This window comes from Lissotriton helveticus, chromosome 4_1, assembly GCF_964261635.1.
Source record: "Lissotriton helveticus chromosome 4_1, aLisHel1.1, whole genome shotgun sequence".
NCBI classification, from domain to species: Eukaryota; Metazoa; Chordata; class Amphibia; order Caudata; family Salamandridae; genus Lissotriton; species Lissotriton helveticus.
In genome coordinates, this window is record NC_136063.1 from 1406339209 (window position 1) to 1406353565 (window position 14357).

Sequence of the window (14357 nt, forward strand, 5' to 3'; positions counted from 1 at the left end):
CTTGTTTCCTGTTCCTAAAACATCAGGCTCTAGCCCATGACACCTCCCTGTTCCCAATCCCTCAGAAGGAAGTAATTGAGCTTCTGGCGTCTTCCGTGTGGTGTACCTGTTACTATGGCTTCCTCTCAGGTAAGAAATGCCACAATTCACAACCAGCCCATCCATTTCTGTGTCACGTTTTATATCATAGGATTACATCCCTGGTTCCCTAATACTTTGCGAAAAAACCTTTATCTGGCAGCGGCTCCCTTTCCACTTGTTTGGAGCCATCTACCACCCACAGGTGCTTCCACTTTTCCTCTAGCAGCCTGTCAGGATGGCTCCCGGTTCTTTGCGGATAGAACCCTTTACACATCCTTACAATGACCTTCAGTGGTTATTTGTTAAGGAAAGACAAACATATTCCCAACACGCTGTAAGAAAAAGGTAAAGCTTTTTTCTTGCTGTAAATTACTCTTTCCACAGACTAGATTTATTAATTCCCAAGTATTGATGTTTACACAGCTGAATGCTTACCATTAGACAGGATTAGGTCATTTTCGAACAGCTTTTAAACTACAACTTAATGTGCCTGGAGCTTAGAAATCTCATTGAAAATAATTTGTATTTCTTCTAGTGTTATTGGTTTATCAAGTATTAATGACAGTTTGCTAGTGACTTTTTTCTAAGGGTCAGTGTCAGACATTTGAAAAACGTGCTGAGATTGTCTGTTCATTTGCTACACTTGCAACATATGTCTACTGCAGATAAATATTGTTTTTTTTTTCATTTTTGAGAGGTTTCAATTAAGTCTGTAGCAGATTTTTGTTGCATCAGTCAATTGGGCATATCTATCAAGAAATGTTCGTCGTGTGCCATATTCTGAAGTTTTAATAGTCGCTTCTGCACTTTGATATGGCCTCCATGTTAGTTTGACTGATTTCTTTATATAAAGTTAAAATAGAACATACATTTCCTTTGAATATTCTTTTGAGAAACAAGCAGTAGAAGTTTTGCTGTGCAGTTATAATGTGCATCCTCATGAAATTCTCAATACATTGCTTTAATTTCTGTTAATTCCAACTGTAAGATTATTATTTTTTTAAATATATTTTTATTAGCATTTTGACAACACTGCACAGGTGTAGAGATTAATAGTATAATATTTTAGCCTTTTCCATCATGCCACCACGGGGGGTGGGGGATGGCACACTCAATTCCTCATTGCATACAGTTGTGCACATCGTTTCTCATGGTACTTCCGCTCCCCCAAATGTTCCCAACTACATACATCCTATGAGACACTACAAGGGAAAGCGTTCCACGGTGCAGTGTCTGGACGTAGGATAACAAAATTAAAACCAGTAACATAACATATCAAAGCAAACCGTAGGTTCCAAGTGGGGCATTCTCGGCATCTTAAACAGGATAATGTACAGGGAGATAGAGAGGCATGGGGGGGGAGGGGAGTTACTGCCCAGTCATGCAGTCCCAATATGCAGGACAGCGAGACGACCGCACCACATCCTAAACTTAATGCCCCCATGTATGTTCACAGTCAGCCATTCTGCTCTCATTCCCATATCCAGACCCCTCCGCCGAGGTATAAGCATGCCCGCCAAGGTTTTCAAATGCATCTAGCGCACTTCTGTCCACAGGGGGGGTATTGGCTGCCTTCGCAGACCCCACGCCTCCTCTCTGCAAAGTGCCTGGTCTTCCGCCCAGGTCCAATCCCTGACAGATGCCTCTCATCTTCCAATCACTGGTACAACTGCAGATTTCCAAGTCATGAAAATCTGCCTTTTGGCCAATATTAGGGCCAGATCAAGGAATCAGGTTCCCACCTTCTTGGGTGCCAGGCGGGGGAATAAACCCAACAGGCACACCTCCAAAGTTCACAGAACATCCAGGTTAAGTGCCCCATTCAGCCTCTGCACCACCGTGCCCAGAATGCCTGTGCATAGGCACAAGACCAGGTCATGTGACAGAAATCCGCCTCTGCTAGAGTGAAGCGACGACAGCCCTTGGGCTCCACGCCATAAATTGCAGTCAATCTCGTCGGGCTAAGATAAGCATGGTGGAAGTAATTACATTGAATTACCTAAAACAGGGTGTTTCAGGACAGCATCTTCACCCACTTGCAGTCTAAAACTGCTCTGCCCAACACTACTTCCCATTTTTGCCGGAGGGTGCTCAGTTTTCTGCACCACCCTGTTGAGGGCATTGTACAACCATTTAACCAGATGCCTACTCTTACCCAGGGACAGCGGTAGGTGTAGAATGTCATGTGTCGGGTGTTCATCCATCCAAGCTCACCAGAGAGTGCCTCATAAGTGAGTAACTGTGCAGGGGCAAACCGTGGGGCTCCATCAAGATCTCCGGAGGAATCAGAAGGGAGGCCTCGTAGCAGTCCTCAACCATCAGCAACCCTGCCTCTGTTCACGTCCTCCGTTGTGCTGCTGGATGAAGGGCCCCCATCTGACAAACCCACCAGAAGGAGTGAATGGCATACAATGGGCATTCCTTAGTCTGCCAGACACCTCGCTGCCAGCATCGGAGAACCGTCTTCAAAAGCACACGACCCCTCCTCCCTTGGGCATTTGTTTCAACAAGCAGGCAAGAAGTGTCCCCCAATTGCGCACAGATCCCATGGGTCTTAACTCGGCCAGGCTTACACCATCCAGCCAGAGTGTGATACATTGCAGCTGGGCAACCAGGTAATATAGCTCAAAGTCAGATCTCCCCTTAGGCTCGCCTCCTAGATAGGCCATCTAAGAGTGTCCAAGGACACCTTGTGTGGCGCCCCATCCTAGATGAGCTCTCTCAGGAGTGAGTCTCATTGCCTAAACCACAGGGGCCAATAATCAGGTTGGGAGATTGGTAAAGAAATAAGGCAGCCGGGGCAGGATAATCATTTTGACCAAAGCGATTTGTGCCATAATAAGGAGTCGGAGTGAGCACCAGAAGGCTAAATTCCCCTTCAAGGAGCGAAGCACTACCCCCATATTGTCCTCTCCTATGCCCACTAAGGATTGATCTATTTGAACTCCCAAATATCCAAAGTCGTATCGGGCCAGCCAATCTCCAGCACCAATGCCTTTGGTCGTTCCGAACTGGGAACCATTGGAAAGATGCAGGTCTTTGCCAGGTTCACTCGTAATCCAGAGAGCTCGCCAAACTCATGCAGGAGCTGTCACATGGAGGGGATATCAGTTGTCATATTGGACAAATACAACATGAGGTCTTCCTCATATAATAATACCACATGTTCCGAGTCAGCTGTCAGGATACCCATACCTTGACCTCGCAACCCGCACAACTCTGCCATTGGCTGAACAGCGAGGGTCAACAAGAGAGCGGCCGGCGGCATCCCTGATGACTACCAAGACATAGCTTGTAAGAGTCAGACACGATCCTGAATGGACGGACCCAATCTGCAGGGTTGGTGCATAACAGTCGGACCCGCACCTCCCTGAGGCCCCAGTTGCCTTAGGGTCATAACCACTTTAAAATAGGCCCAGCTGAGGGTGTTGAATGCCTTCTCCAGGTCTATGCCATCAGGTCTACCTCAGCATCCTCTTACAGGGTACCAAACATGACCGAATACAAATGACGGAGATTAAGGAAGGTGTTACGTTGTGGGATAAATTTGCACTGATCAGGATGAACCAACCCCTGCATGTGCATGAGGAGGCGCATGGCCAATATCTTACTTAAGAGCTTAAAATCCATGTTCAACCTGGGTAGCGGGCAATACGCTGGAGGAGGTGCCCCTTGTATTGTTGTCTTTGGGATTATCGCATTCCTGATGGTAGTCAGCAGCTCATTCCCTTCCAACGCTCTATTATACATGTCAGCTAAGCTCGGGCCAGTGCTCCAACAAAAGTGAAACTAAATTCTGCTAGTAGACCATCTGGACCAGACGCCATGTCCCGAACAGCCCCCTTGTCTTCCTGAGGCGTAATGGGATCACCCAACTTCTCTGCGGCGATCGAGGGTAGGGTTTGCAGCACCAAGTGGGCCTAAAAGGCCTTCATATGCTCCCCAGGCACAGGATAAAACATCAGGGGCCCCCATGTCCCAGCTCAGTCACTGTGCTCCAACTCTGTCAGGCCTGTATCTGGATTCCATGCTCCTTTATAGTCTGCGCAGTCAGACGCATGGCCCCGTCAGGGCGCAGCGCTCCTGTGATGCAGGCCTCAGCACGAGTCGACTGCCTAGTTACCGGAGTTTTACTTTCAAAAAGTAAATATCTGGTTTATGTCTTTGATGTACTAGTTTTTCCAGTGGAATTAATTAATGATCTAATTTTATTTCGGGTTTGTTCCAAATAGGCGAAGTTTAAGCTCTCTTGAATGCCCAACCAGTCCTATGATTTATGTCTTAGAATACTTCCATTTTCACAAATATGGCATCTCACAGATTTTGTGGTCAGGCAATTCTTTTTAAAGGCAGACAGTTAATGCTGCAAGTTGGTTTCTTAAAAACAATATCAGAAAATAAATGTAACTAAAAGTACATGAACAATATTGGACCTTAACACTGAGCTCGTTTAAGGAGGTGGTTAATGTCCCCAAAGTTGTGGCTTTGGCAAGACATTGTATGGAAGGTAGTTCATAAGTGTAGGGGGGTGGTGAAAACATATTGGGGGTTTTAGTGAGAGAACCGAATGTGAGGAGGGCACATCTGGCATTTAAAAGCCACTTCGAATACTACCAAGAAGACTCTTCTGAGGAGAAAATTTATTTTGGGAAATATTTTCTGCCCAAACCTGTTCTCTGCGAAATATACTGTGATAAAAACAGTATGTGCCAACAAATAAGTGTACGAAATTTACACTGGTGAGATTTAATATAAATTGGAGCACGAAAAAGAGCGAGCTACGCAAGCATAATGGAAAATTTCACACATACCTGCTTAAAGGGGCAGCATGACATTGAACGTGGGAGGGAAGTCACTATACCCACGGTTTACGTACAAACCAACAGATCAACTGGACTTTATTCAAACTATTTAGGCACATGCGCGTTTAATATTATCCAAGGACATGCTTTTGTGACTGTACTATTATCTAAGTATCACACTGAATAAACTTTCAATACACTTCACAAATTTATACTACTGTATTAATTTTTATAGTTATTTATTGCTAATTGGATGACACAAATGTAAATATACATATAATTCACTTTTTATTTGAGATACATATTTATAAATATATATAGGACACAAAAACAGGCACATTCCTCACATGGCAATATGCCAAACTACAGTAATCACCACAATGCAATAACAGCAAGAATGTGATAAAAAATAAACATTCGAACTGTAAAAATAGGAAAACAGCTACACATATGGCAAGGGACTCAGATGCCATCTATTTGTAAATCGAAAACAGCGAGACACATTACAACTATTGTAGTCATATAACAGGAACATTAATTTGCTAATAGCACATGGGCATTTGTGGAACACACGTTATATTTTAAAGAACATTTTAATCATATTTTTCACAGTGTTTTCTTCAGGCAACTAATGCTAGACGTTTGTTGCTTTAAAACACAAATAAAAACAGATACAACTAAAAATGCAATACTTTCGTTTTCTTTCTGTACAAAATACAATCCATGCACTACAGCAGCTTCTAGTTTATAGCTTTGTAAAATAACTAATGTGTTATTTGTTCATAATCGATACTAAAATTAAACATCAGTGCTGACAACTGCACAAATTGCGAAGATGACCGTTTCCAATGGGAGTTTTTAAAACTGATTGTGAAAATCCAAAATTTTACAGTGGAAGATGTACAGGATACAGAACAATCAATATATCATTTTTCCCTCACAATACAAGTGTGTTACATACAAATGCATTGATCTATTAAAAGCTAGGGCGAAGGAAAAACTGGACGTCAACAATGAGGTTTCTGTTGATTATTCACACAGATTCCCACAAGACTCCATTCACTTCCTCTGAGGAACGTCTCTCTTCATGGAAGCAGGTAAGAGCTTTACATGTACAAACAAACATACGGATAGTTTTTAAGCACTTCCACTACTGTCCAATCTTTAAAAATAAATACCACTTGTGAAGAACACGAACGTCTTACATAATGTTAACACAGGAAAAACCTCAATGTGTTATTCATATTTTGTGGCGAAAAAGATTAAGGCGAGAAACCCTCAAGTTATTCCATGGATAAGTATATTTCTAAAAGCAAGTTTTAGCTAAACTCGAGAGGAATCTAAACCTTTACTTGAAGGGCCACATGTTCCAGGAAAGTTTACGGTACGACTACTAAGTTTTTTGTTACAAGTAAAAAATGGCCCATATTAAACTTTAAACACAGTTTACTTGTAGACAGTGCTAATCATCGATTCCATTCAATTCTGCTTTGTACGTTAGGCCATCCGGATTAAACCAATTTTGGTTAAGTTTCATATCTCTAATGAGCACACCCAAAATCTTAACATGATGCGTGAGTGACAAACACTGAGATGCAATTCACAAAGCTTTTTTCTCATGAGTAGGTGTGACTTTCTATTAGAAGTTCAGAAGTCACTGTTGCACCTAGTCACAGAAAAGTCTTTGTAAAACAGGGACTTGTCTAGGGTGCACAGTACTGACTTTGCATTGATGCTGTTAAACACAACAGTTTCGACAAAGCATCACTTTTTTTTTCTTTAATATGATATGAATGAATGTAATTGGATTAGCGTCCCTGAATGGCTTATTAACTAAGATGAATGAGGGTTACGCTACACATAGTTGCAGCCCTGGAGTCCTTTTAGCATATAATAAACATGATAGACCCATGAATTTTGGCTTCAAATTGCGATAGACATAAGAAATAATGAGGCGAAAGAAAGAACACATTCTGATGGTTAATGTCCGGAGGAACAACTGAGGAATATCAGTTGACTTTTATACCCAAATTCATTACTGAATTTAGAATGCTTCTCCCCAAATGTGTAAATTGTATTTTACTTCCTTAAAAAACGTACTGTACACAGAAATCACATGATAACATGTTTTTGAGCAGCTTCAACCTTGGTTGACTGCGTTGTAATCTGAAAGGCAACTGTGCTTTTAATTTTGAGATACTGACAAATCTGAATGCGAGATCATCTAACACAATTCCAAGGTTTATAAACAAGAGACTGATCCTTGTGGTTCAAGGTATAACTGAAGATAAGAGGCCTTGAGATAAATGCTATGAGCTAAAGCAGTGGACGCTTTATATCTCTGAGGTATGTATCCCAATAGGGTCTGAGCAAGAAGGGCCCTTTGCTATCAGCTGGGGGTTGCAATTACCCATGAAGGAACAGCAGGAGATCCTACTTTTTGTAGGTCAGTGGATTTTGCAGCCCTCTATTTCGTCTCAGCATTTGTATTTTCATTCATAATATTGTCTATGGATGTGTACCTACCACAGGCTCAACATAAGACTGCTGAAAACCGCTTAGCTCCTAACACCATAGGAACTAGTGTGTTGCAGAGATTGACTCCAGTACTGTAGGCAGCTGCAGAAACATGAAGCTCATTCTGCAACCACTGGCTTGCATTAGAATATGGATTCAATGACTAAGGAAAATTGGAGCCCAGAATAAACTCATGGCTTTAACGAAAGTGTCCAGTTGCAATACCGTCATCGAGCCTAATAATAATTGCTAGATGACCAGCCAAGCATTCCATCCCAGAATATTACTACCTCACAGAGATTTGAGAGACAAGGAATGAGACACTGTATGGGCAAACCACTAACAGAGAGGCCAACAAGAACATCGATATAGAGGTTACAATGACTACCAACACCATGATTAGTTTCTACAAGCATACAAGAGGAAATGTACAAAAGCTGTTGTGGTCAGGGCCAGTCATGGCGTAGAGCACAGTTGTATGAAAAGCTCTACAGAGCACAGAAAATTCAGTTTCTACCCATAGTCACCTATGGTGGCACAGAAATGTATAAACATGCGGGATTTGGGAGTGAACAGAGTAAATGAAAGTGGGCTACGGGCAGAACGTTGTAAAAGGGATGCAGTGAAGATGGAGCGCCAGGGCACCGGTGGAGTGCAGTATGTTTTGGAGGGCCTTAATGCAGGCAAGAAGGGATAGAATTCACCCATTGTACAATGGCTCCTGGCTCCCCAAGAACAAAGGCAAAGTCAATCTACAACAGCAATAAGTAGTGTTGTATGTCGGCAGTTTTAGGCATTTTAACTGAACATGTGGCAGGAGGAAGTATCTTAGAATTTAGAGGTTCTTTCATCCACTTTTCCATCCAAACAGTGACTTGTGAGTGCCCCTATAAAATGTGTAACACTGCTTAAGACTTCATAAAGGCAGAGCTGGTCAGGATCACTTAATCCCATTAACATTTATGCATACAACTTGAACTGCGTAAAGTAAAGGCAGTCACACAGAAGTTATTTTTTCTGACAAAGGGGTATCAAATGACTGCAGAACACAAGAACAGGCACTGTGCTGCAGGTACAGAGCTATTGAAGTAATTCCTAAAAATGTATGTAGGATGCACGCTCCCAAAACAATCACCTAGAAACCCCTCAATAAATCTTTAACGAGAATACTCAATCTAGGCAGAGCAATAAAATGAAGCACATTTGGCAAGGACAGTCAGACAAATTCAACTGCCCTAACCTGTTTTTTAGCTTTCTCACCCTGATACGCACTATGGGATCAAAAGTACATTACCTGAACACACGTTTCTCAAAAGAGACGAGAAAGAAAAGGCACAGTTGGAAAAAAGGTCTTCCTTCACTGCTGCCGGAGGATTAAAACAGTTTTAGCCTTCTCTTTCAGATGTTCTTTGGAGAGAGTGCTTTACATAAGCGCAGGTTTATCAACAAAGGCAAAAAGAATAAGCACCACTGACAAAAGAAGGCATTTCCACATTGTTATGTGGAGATTAAAAACTGCTCTGCGATGCAGACTTTAATTCTCCGGGAAAAAATTAAAGTTTTCAGTATTGTCAAAAAGGCAGCAATGAAAGATATAAATATAGTAAGTAAAGTGTGTTTTTGTATTTTTCAGAATTTTCTGCCCATTTACTGTGGCCATTGTCCATCTCTTCACACAAAGACACCACTCTAATGTAGTACTGAAACAAGTCGTAGGACACATCACAACTGTAGGCCTCATTTTCTTTATTACTGATTTTGTTTCACTATCACGGCTTTAAATCTGGTCCCTGCTCTCAGGGATGATCTATAGAGGCAGTCCCTGCGGTGCGACCACAGGTTCTAGCTAACGATGTCATGTCTAATTCTCTAAAAAACAAATTAAGACACTCAACAGTGATTCGGCGGAAAGTCCTATGATGCATTATATTAAAGCTGATTGTTCAGTTTTTCCTGGTTAATTGCTACCTTAAGAAAAGTTTACTGTGCATAAAAAATGTGATAAAAAAAAAATATATGGGTTCTGCATTAAGGAAGATTCTTATTTTTGGAGCTGATCAGAGGACCCCTTTGAAAAAGTACACATGACGGAGTATCCTCTTATGAGACAGTGTGGTTACATCTTTCAAGTAATAATGCTTCCTTAAGAGTGGCTCCTTCCGTTTACACAGATGATGAACCAGGTGAGAATTCCAAGTGGACGTCCAGGCTTCCATAGACTGAGCGCAGCACGTCCAACACCTTCTCCTGAATAACGTCCACCTGCTCTGAGGGACAGTAGTCGTCCAGACTTGATCTGCAAATGCAGAACTCAACATTAATTAAATGGTAAAAAAATACAATGAATAAAAAGAGTCTGTGCTCAATTTCAGAGAGTATAATAAATAACGTTTCTTCTCGAGAGACCAGGGTTAAAACGTGTCGAAATTAAACAAAGTGTCCTTCCAGCAACTGCAGGAGGAGTTTCATCTTCATAAAACCCAGTTCTACAAGTATCTCCAATTACGCCATGCTCTAACCCCATTGCTTCTAAACTTAGATGACCTCCCCGAGTTTCACCCATTAGAGGGTCGCCTCCCTATGAGCGATTTGGGTGCACACAAAATTTGACAAATATTTCAAACACTGACAACACACTCCACCACGACTCTTCATACGACCAGGAAGGAATGGCAAGATGATATCTCAGAACTGACAGATGATGATTGGGTGGAGGCAATTGCTAGTCCTCGGGGTGCTGCAGTGTCTTCTAGGTCCGTCTGATTCAATTTGAATATGTCCATCGCGTATACTACACGAGTCTTCGTCTATGGAGGATGGGAGCCATCACATCCCTTCAGTGCCTACGATGTGACAGGGAGGAGGGGCAATTTTTCCACACAGTATGGAGTTGCACTGCAATACAGCCCTTCTGGCGCAGAGTTTCGACCTGTCTTAAAGAAGTCTTGTCCTGGGATCTCCCACTTGACCCCAGACTGTTCCTCCTCCGTAGCACAGATGACAGAGGAGGGAATCCATACAAACAACACTTACTCTTCCTCGCTCTCACAATTGCCAAACGAGATATTGCCCAGCTAGGGAAAGGGACTTCCCCAACGACAATAGGGAAATGGAGAAAGGAACTAGACAACTGCATGGGCGTGGACATTGCAGTCTTTCAAGCGCTGGGTGGCCTCAAAAGCACAGGAAAATCTGGTCTTGATGGGCTACATACCGGGGCATAGACCTTCCTCCTCTTCCTTCTCAAACCCCCTGAAAAGCAGTTACCATTGGATGATATGGGCCATACTGTATGGTATAGTGTTTTCTTTCTTCGGGCACACATTTGTATTTAAATATGCTCGCCAGTCTGGGTGGGGTGTTAAAGTCTGCGTAAAGTTTTGTTTTTCAATTTTGTTATATATACACCCTGTACCCAATGATATTTCCATGCTTGGTAGCTTGTCATTACCCGGTCTCAAAATGGTTTATATCGGGCGATTGCCCAAGAGGTACTGTACAAACTCAATAAAATATGATTTCAAAATTAAACAAGGTGCCTTAATAGGGATGAACAACTGTAGGGGGGTGGGGGTGCTCTAACATCTAGGATGTCCTTAGAATCGCCACTAAGGTAATTTTATGAGAGGCACGGCCTATATAATTAAGGATTCCTACTACATGGACTACAGTCCCCAATTTCAAACATTACTAAACACAACCTTCTCTCTACAGAGAGAATAATACAAATTAACAGATAATGCAATATGTATTGAAGAGTTCATATGCCATGTTCTGTTCATCATCCACCTTAGGCAGCAGTATTCTCAGACTTCCTTTTCTCTACGTTGCTTCCTATCATTTGTACTTTGAAGATCCAATATGTGCCCAGTCTAAGATTTGTAGCCTTCAATTGCAAAGCGCCTGAATGGATTATGGCAGAGGAACTGGAATCTGTCTATGGAAGGAAATGTGTAAAAATTACCAGTTTCCACCCACAAGAGTACAAAAGTAGTGTAGGTGCGTTTCTATGTTTCTACTTTGCATTCTAATTCCGGTTTTCAGTTCCTTCCTTTAGTGCTCCCTCACAAGAAAGCATACAGCCTGAAAAATATTGTTTTATTATGAGTAATTCATATGGAGAGTGGTGGCATTCAAAACATAGATTAAATGGGACGCGCCTATGCAATTTTCTATTTCCATCTTATTGAGTGATGGATATAGTCATCTCAGCTGTGCTAAAGTTCATGTACGGCAGCTGCATACAGATGAACAATGTCTCTGCAGTAAATTCTCTAGCTCTCGTATATAAATGCTAATTTTGGTTTGACAAGTAGAATAAAACGAGTGCTAATACTGATATCTTTTCATACAATCATTCACTCATGAAAACACACACACGCTATGATCCACAGCAATTTTTTTCTTTTTCATGTATTTCTTCAAGAAAAACATTTCAAAGCTCAATTTTCAGACAGCATTTAAAAAAACATATCAATACAAAGAAAAGACATCAACAATATCTGTGTATTGATATTTTTTTTAATGATGTCTGAAAATTGGCACTCGTTTTGTTCTACTTATTGATAGGGCCTAGCCTTATTGATTACGTGCCGAACCCTGTGTAGTTCTACTAATTCTGGTTTGACGGCATTGCCGTCAATCTTCATTTCTGTTTCAGTCACTATCACTCTTACAAGGGCACACTAACAATCAAACACTTCAGTTCGACTCTGCTGGATGCAGTTCAGCCAGTGCTATGAAACAAAGGATTAGGCTCACCTGGCGCATACATAAGCTCAGGCCTTTGCCGCCTGGTTGTCCTGGGGTTCCTTCCCTGCTAAATAAAAGTAGAAACCTCCAAAGACTCACAACTAAGTAAGCTGTTTTTTGCAGAACACTGCATGTAGAATAAAAAAATTTGAAGAAGCCCCAAGACCAAAATACCCACCAGATTGACCCACCACATTGACAACCAGATTGCCTTTGCAGTTAAGAGACATACCTCCTTTGTCAGCCAGATGTGTCTCCATATCCTTCATACAAGCTGTAGGTCAAGAGGGAAATGCCGCTCCACAGAGTAGAACCCAGGCCACAAGCGTTCTAGCCAGTGGCACAAAATCAATATGACCTCCTTCCACAGCCTGAAGTCGCAGTGCCATGGTACTGCCAGTAGTCAGCCAGCGGATCTCCGCGGTAAGGCCTGAGGGACTCCAAGAAAGCCGGGTAGCGGGCTGGCGAGAGTGCTCCTGGGAACATGGCGCCTAAGTGAGTCTATGGGGGAGGGCCACCATCAAGTTACTGTTGCTGAGGCACTTTTCCTATTTGGTGTCTCTGCAGCTCTCCTGATACCCCCCCCCCCCCCCCCCCCAGCAAGCTCAAACACTTACAGAAAGCACTTCAAAGCTGGCAACTTAGGTTTTAAGTCACCAAAGAAGACTGTTTTTTTACCTTTCGCGATGCTCCTCCCCTCCCCCTCTGGGTTCCAGGATATGAAGCTGCCTTGCTGCCTCACTCAAATCTCTAATTCTTCACCCACAATCTGCAAAGGCAAAAGTAATCAGGACGAGACATGATAGTGGTTGAGCCCCGCGCTGTGAAAGCGTCTTATCCAGGTTCGGGTGAGGCTTGCGGCCAGGTAGAGCTCCCAGCCCCCAACAATCTTTGCTAAGCGGCTGAGCTACTAAGGAACATTTGGAGACACGACAAGATCTTAGAACATAAAGATATCTTGGCATTGAAAAGTTAGCCCCCGCCCATTATTTGTTCTTCAATTCTCGTTCAACAATTCAGACACAGCAAACTTGAAACAGCAACCACACGGAGCAGCTTGCAACCAACTTGCTGCTGCTGCTGCAGAAAGAAGATAAAAGGTTTGGCACAAACTGGACCCTTTGGGCAAGGGACAGTTTATCAGGGAGGAAATTAATCTAGGAAAAAAAGAAAGCAAGAACATCTCACACCAAAGACAGTACCTCGACACCAGGGCTAAACCCTACTTTAAGATCTTCGAGTATAGGAACCGGAGCCTGGTCCACCAGGAATCGAGAGGACCTGATGGATGCAGAGCAAATCCTCTCCCTCTCTCCAGTAAAAAGTACTTTCCCTATTAAAAACAGCTTTCTGTCTACACCTCCAACAACACATTCTACAAATGATCATTCGCTTTGTATATGACTTAAATCCTCTGCTCCTTCAGTTAAAAGGGGGCCCACAGATTGCTCACTCTCCAGAACCTCCAAAAAATGACAATGAGACATAGTGCTGGAATCAGTTAACTTCACGCAATGCTGAGGAAGGAGCACACCCCGCGAATATAGAAGAGTCATGGAGTCAGACACCTGGCTTCGCTTGTTCCAGACTGTAGATGCTCCATCAAAAGCTCTTGAATTTTAATCCAATAAATTTGACACACATATTGCTTTACTGGAATCTCTATTACAATTTACTGCTGCTATGGACTCCCGGTTCGAGAACATGCACTCAAGATAAAAGAACTATTGAGCGAGTCCACGAAAGCATCAGCAGTAAACACACAAAACAATAAACAGAGTCTGTTTTGTACCTGCAGTCTTATTATCGAAAATTGCAGGAATTTCCAACTATTGTGTCCACCCTAGAGGAGGAAATAAAAACCATCAAGGTTCATTTTACCCCAATACAGGTAATAAGCTTTCTAGACCCTCTACTGTCACAAAGCCAAAGAAATTGTCACATCAAATACTTCGCCAACCGTATCCCTTTGCGCCACATCGCTCAGCAAAGTATTGTATAGTAGCGAGGTGCATAAAAAAACAGGGTCTCTCGGACAACAAGGGATGTGAAAAGTCCAACCCTGCTGAGCCAACACCTGATACTAACACTTTACTGTCACATGAAGCGAATATTAAATTCTTCTATGGAGCCAGTGGCCACTTCAAGAAGCAAATGGAAGAAAATAAGAAAACAAAACAAAAAAGAGAGAGATGAAACTAAAAG

At 42.4% G+C, this 14357-nt stretch overlaps 1 protein-coding gene across 2 annotated transcripts in view; it reads right to left on the bottom strand.

Annotated features, from left to right (window-relative positions):
- Positions 1-5105: 5105 nt before the first annotated feature.
- The window catches only part of C4_1H5orf22 (chromosome 4_1 C5orf22 homolog), a 571451-nt gene continuing 562199 nt past the window's right edge, over positions 5106-14357 (bottom strand). For both annotated transcript variants that reach the window (XM_078687957.1, XM_078687958.1), the window contains one exon: positions 5106-9696. In XM_078687957.1, coding sequence (XP_078544083.1) covers positions 9564-9696 — 133 coding nt within the window. In that variant the 3' untranslated portion in view covers positions 5106-9563. The remainder of the gene's footprint in view (positions 9697-14357) is intronic.